The sequence below is a fragment of the Eimeria mitis genome, genomic scaffold, assembly GCF_000499745.2.
Source record: "Eimeria mitis Houghton genomic scaffold, Emh_scaff1345, whole genome shotgun sequence".
Taxonomy (NCBI): domain Eukaryota; phylum Apicomplexa; class Conoidasida; order Eucoccidiorida; family Eimeriidae; genus Eimeria; species Eimeria mitis.
This window is the reverse complement of record NW_013568849.1, coordinates 1816-7991: the sequence shown is the minus strand read 5'-3', so window position 1 is coordinate 7991 and position 6176 is coordinate 1816. Positions and strand designations below refer to the sequence as shown.

Below are 6176 nucleotides of genomic sequence, written 5' to 3'. Positions count from 1 at the left end.
ATATATATATATATATATATATATATATATATATATATATGCGTAGTATATGTATATTTGTGTCCATCAGTGCATGCACAGATTGGAACATTGTTTCCATGTATGAAACTTGATATAAATGAATAAGTGAATAAGAGTGTTTTTGCCGTTGGTTGTTCTTTGAGTTGAAATAAGTGAGCAGTAATGATAATAATGCGTGAATGATAACTATTCCGTTTTTATTAATGGCAAACGAATAGAAGTATATGAACGGTTGCTGAGTATTGTGTTGTGTACAGCCCCGAGTCAGCGAATGAAGATCCGTGCTCTTCTTCACGTGGCTTACAGCAAGAGTTTGCACGAGGATTACTACCAAGCCCGAGATTTGATGCACACGCCCAACGTTCAAGAGTTGGCGATGCAGACGGACATATCGACTCAGATTCTGTACAATAGGAATCTGGTGCAACTGGGGCTTTGTGCTTTCCGTAACGGGCTCATTCAAGACGCGCATGCATGTCTATCACAGATATGCCCGAAACACAAAGAGTTGCTGGCGCAGGGGCTGTCGAATCTTAAGAATGTTGAACGCACACAGGAACAAGAAAGAGCTGAAAAAAGACGCCTGCTACCATACCATATGCACATCAGCATGGAACTCATCGAATGCGTACACAACATGTAAGTCCATACCGTACACTGAATCATGGTTATGGTTTGCGGGTTAGGGCTTAAAGGTTTCTACTTCTGTCTACTCGCGGGTTTAGGGTTTCGGGTTTAGGAGGTTTTTATGCCCTAGGCGCTCGGGTTCCAGAGCATAGTGTTTATGGGTCTACCGCTCCAGTATTTGCAGCTCTTTTCCGGCGTCAAGCGACAATATGTTTTTTAACATGTTGAAGTTGTTGTTAGCTCTTGTTTGGTATCTTCGGAGTAGTGTTTCTAATCGGTGCAGTGTAGTTGTTTGTCGTTGAAATATTTTTCTAAGTTGTTGAATTGTTTATTTATTGTTTTAGTTGTTAGAATATTGATCCCGTTTTTATTTGTTTCGTAGTTTCTTATGTTGGTTGCGTGTTACTCAGCTGCGCGATGCTGCTTGAGGTGCCGCACATGGCGCACGACGCGTTTGACCCTAGAAAGCGGCCGATCAGCAAACATTTCCGGCGAATGTTGGAAATGTATGACCGCCAGACGTTCGTAGGGCCCCCAGAAAACCCCAGAGAAACTGTCATGGCGGCTACAAAGGCGCTGCAGAGAGGTGACTGGGCGGACTGCGCCAGGCACCTCTGGACCCTTAGTATTTGGGAAAAGATGTACAACAAAGAACGAATTCAAGAAATGCTCCTTCAAAAAATCAAAGCAGAAGCTATGCGCACCTACATCTTCACGGTCAGCTCCGAAGCGCAGTCATAGGTTGCGGCCCCACTAGTGTCTAGGGTTTAAGATTCAGGGTTTGGGCTTCGGGGTATGGGGTTTCTGATTTAGTCTGCAGCATACTGCGGGGGTTCGGGTTTGAGGTTTAGGGTTTAGGGTTTCTGTGTGACGCGCGTTTCTGCAGTATTTGCCGCTCTACGACTCGTTCGCCATTGGCCAGTTGGCCAGCATGTTTGACCTCTCCTTAAATGCCGTTCACTCGATCGTCAGCAAGGTAATTAAAAGCAAACAGAAAAATTCACGATGCTATATATATATATATATATATATATATATATATATATATATATATATATATATATATATATATATATATAGGTAGATAGATGGGGATAATGTATAGTGAAATAATATGTACGACACTCAGTGTATGCACTGTGTTGCATACGCACACGACACTCGCCCTCCTCTATTACGGGTTGTTTAGTGTTTGCTATTTGCACATTTCGTCACTTTGTTTATCCCCTGCTTTGCTTTGTTTTTGTTTCAGATGATGATAAACGAGGAGATTCACGCGAGCTGGGATGAGACGAGTCAATATATTCTAATAAGCAGAGTCAAACACACGCGGTTGCAGCAGCTGGCGCTGACTCTGGCGGAAAATGTTGCAAATGCTGTAGAGCAAAACGAACTCACGCTCAACATGAAGAACCCCAAGTCCGTCTTATTTTTATTTTATTTTTTTTTTCTGCCTCGTTCCAGGGAATATCGGTGATGAGCAGACACCTGAAATGCCTGTTGATAGAAAGAGCTGTTAATATGCCTCGGTGTAAAGGGTTTAGCATTTTTGGTTTAGGGTGAATGCATGCATGTGACACACATATAAGTCGAGCGCGCGGCCGCTGCATCAGCCAGTAGCTGGAGTTTCTGCTTGTGTTTTTGTTTTTGTTGTTTAATTGTGTTCCGTTTTCTCTGCATATCGTTCTCAGGTTTGCTTTGACGCACGAACGCCGCTTCCTGCGCGAAGGGGACCGGGCTGGCTGGGGTGGACGGGAGAGAGAAGACGGCAACGGCCACCGCACCAGGCCGGGATTCAGGGGGCGGACTGGGCTCAACCCAGTTGGTGCGAGAGGCAGAACAACCGGGAGAGGGGCTTATCGCGGCAGTGGTTTCAGAAGCAACAGAAGCGGCGGGGAATATAGAGGAGACTACAGAGATAATAGAGGAGACAGAAACGACTACAGAAATAATGCAGAACAAAGAGACCCTTTCCGCATCAAATTCACAAGCCCACTCACCTACAACTGAACACACATTTAAACCATCACCTCGACATACACCCGGTTGCGCTGCCAGCTGGGCACACATGGCGAGCAGCAGAGCGACAAACACTGGGGTGGCTTGGCTCGCTGCGCGTGTAGCTTGAGGTGCCAGCTGCATGGACAGCTAGCTGTACATACAGCTAGCCGTGCATATGTATATGCAGCTGTATAAGCAGGCACGCATGCTGGCTCTGCACCGCATGCAGGTGTAATAAGGGCAAGTGAAGAATATGTTGTGCTTCATAGAAAGGAGAAGGGGGGAACTGGGGGCGTTGCGGAATGCGCAGTGTATGTACAGCTGGCGTTGGAGGCCCCTCTGACTTTGGGTGTTGTTGTTGTCTGCAGCATCGACTGCAGCATTTGTAGATATTTAGAGAGCGATTTCGGTCTTTAGAAAATCCGGTTTTGTTTATTTTACTCTGCACTTTATACAACCTCGACGCAACGCAAATCGAGACAGACAGTCAACAAGTTTAAAACAAAAGAGTTATATTATATTTGTGTTGTTTGTTAGACATAGGGGGTACAACCAACTCGCCTCATGGAGCGCGTTTGCTGCGTGTACAGACAGCTGACGTCCCGAATAAATTGCTGAGAGGCTAAACTAAAATATCGCCGTCTGGACGAACGCCAGACGCGCCGCCCAGCCCCTGGTGGCTTCACTCTCAGCCATCNCTAAAATATCGCCGTCTGGACGAACGCCAGACGCGCCGCCCAGCCCCTGGTGGCTTCACTCTCAGCCATCAGGTTAAGTGGCAGCGCACAAAATTATATATATTTACATTCATTTGTATGCATGCATGTTTATGTTTATTTATATTCGCTTACTTGTATGGAGGTAAGTGCTGTGTTTCCACATGTATTACCAGCATCGGAAGTCTTAGGGTAGGGGCGAATGCACATATATAGTATATATGTCTGCATGCATGTAACGCTTATATATATATATATATATATATATATATATATATATATATATATATATATATATATATATATATATATAATTTGCTGCTGTTACAGTCAGCTGCGAATCTGCCAGTTGCAAAACGTCTAGCGGGGTTTTTGTTTGTTCCTGCTGGGGTTTTTGCTGGTGCTCTGTTGCTGCGTTCTGCAGCTTTGTGAGCATTGCCTTTGAGGCGACTGGCGGACACTCCTTGCGCTGTGTCAGCCTAACAGACACACAACGACTGTCGGGTGTTACGAGGCGCGTACAAATAATATAAAAAACAAAAAGAATAACAAAAAGAATGAGTAAATGCAATACATATATGACGTCCGTAATACAAAAATGATAATTGGGGGTTCTGTGCCGCATCGTGTTTTTGTTGTTTTCGTGTATTATGTTTATTCTTGTTTATCATGCTCTGATGTTAATGATAATGTTAATACAGAGTCTTCACTAGATACTGCTTCGGCGCTTTTATGGGTGTTGCTGAGATGTGTTGTAGCGTGGTTTATATAAGACTTGTATGGTGTTATTGTTTTGAGTTTTTTTATTAGTAATTGTTGTATTTTCTGGTTATTATCTACTGTTGTTCAAAGCGGGTATTATTAAAAAATATTTGTAGTGGGGTGGTATACAAACGAATCCGGTTGGTTCCGTTCGTGTATGACTATCATCAACTGTTAGCTCATACGAACCACTGCCAGTGAACACCAAACGATGAGAGAAACAAACTCAACTAAACAAATAAAATAACCCTAAACACATGAAGAGACACGCAAGCAAGCAGATAGACAGAGAGACAGCGAAGCAGAGAAGAAACAAGCAGGAAAATGCTTTAAGGCGTTCGCAGCAGGTTCTCGGCTGCCTCTTGCAGCTGCTGCTGCAGCAGCAGCAGCTGCTGTTTGTGTTAGTGTTTGAATTTGCCAGTTGCAAAACGTCTAGCGGGTTTGTTTCTCGTTCCTGCTTGGGGTTTTGCTGCTGCTCTGTTGCTGCGTGCTGCAGCTATTTGAGCTTCGCCTTTGAGGCGGCTGGCGAACACTCGTTGCGCTGTGTCAGCCTAACAGACGAACAACGACTGTCGGGTGTTACGAGGCGCGTACAAAATATAAGCAACAAAAAACAGAAAAAAGGGAGAATACGAGCACAGTATAATCTATGCAAGATGGTTAGTATAGTGTGGTGGAGGTTTTGTTAACAACTGTTTATTCTGGTTGTTACTAACGATTAAGCCTATTATTATATGAACAATAACGCATATATATATATATATATATATATATATATATATATATATATATATATATATATATGTATATATATATATATATATATGCTGCCATTGTGGCAGCCAGTATATTGTGTAGTAGGTGACATCTCATGCACGTTTTGCACTTGTAGACGAGGTGGTTTGGGGATTCCCTTTCTCTTTTCACTCCATTCGCAAAAGAAAATAAATTATTTGGAGTGATGTCATGCAGAAGGTGAACAGCTGAGGCGGCCTCCGCAACAAAAGCGTTTAAGGACGAACTTGAAGTTTTTTATGTGAAAACTGTTTTTTCGTCGGCTGTTCATTTCTCTCATGTTTTGGCATAATATATTTTAAGTATTTAGTAATATATTTACCTTCAGTATAGTTTCTTTAGCACGGTGCTTGCTGCTCGTATATACAGGTATTGTTCATATATTTAGGTTTAGGGACATATCTTTTAGTAGTGTGCTACGCCCCCAGTAAAATACCCTCAGCAATATTTTGTATATTTAGTAATAATCCTAGTAATAATAAGGGGGGAAGCTGAATATACACGACATCCTGTAAAGAGAACGCGAAACCTGGTGTAGTATAGAGTGGGTAGCTTCTTTTCTCTTCGTTTCAGGTTGCATCGGACCTAGCTGCAATGTGTTGCAATGATTTCTGTGTATTTGGTTCTGAATTGTAACAGAATCAGCTACAAGCTAAGCCAATATTTTCTCTATTTCTGTATTCATCAGGAACATAAGAAGAACGAAGAACAATGCGTTATTAAGTCTGTTGCAGTTATGTTCGTTGTCGAGGTAAGTATCCGCTATATGTTGAGTTATTTCCTTTTTTTCTTTTAAATAAAAACAGAAAAAATATCCCGAGAGGGGGAATGTATAGCGGATCTCGCCACGGCTGTCTGTCTGGGGCCCCCCATTCACTCGTATAGTTGACCGCCTGCTGGCGGCAGTCGGCGGAGGGAAGAAGATGTTTCCTTTTGATTTGAAATATAAATTTATTTATCTCTTTAGCATTATATATTTTAATTTAAAAAGAAAAACCATTTTAGCGTTTGTTTCATCACCAGATCGTGCGCCTTGACTCTTGAACATCGGCGGCATCGAAACCTCTGTTTTAGACTGGATTCTCCTCTTTAGACGAAAAAACTTTCTTTTTTTTAGCTAAATAATTTATTTATTTATTTAAATTCACCATTTATATGCTCCATTCACCGACTAGTTTCTTTGAATTCCGCCTCCTGCCGTAGCGGTTTCGGCGCTCTAGGGTTAGTATAGACAGAGAGGATATATATAGCCGC

The 6176-nt window shown here is 42.5% G+C and overlaps 1 protein-coding gene across 1 annotated transcript in view; it reads left to right on the top strand.

The window, feature by feature from the left end:
* The window catches only part of EMH_0035050 (Eukaryotic translation initiation factor 3 subunit C, related), a gene marked incomplete at both ends in the record, with an annotated part of 6083 nt that extends 3425 nt beyond the window's left edge, over nucleotides 1–2658 (top strand). The window contains 5 exons of the mRNA XM_013494939.1: nucleotides 279–660; nucleotides 1059–1365; nucleotides 1535–1624; nucleotides 1901–2067; nucleotides 2340–2658. Coding sequence (XP_013350393.1) covers nucleotides 279–660; nucleotides 1059–1365; nucleotides 1535–1624; nucleotides 1901–2067; nucleotides 2340–2658 — 1265 coding nt within the window. The remainder of the gene's footprint in view (nucleotides 1–278; nucleotides 661–1058; nucleotides 1366–1534; nucleotides 1625–1900; nucleotides 2068–2339) is intronic.
* Nucleotides 2659–6176: the final 3518 nt, after the last annotated feature.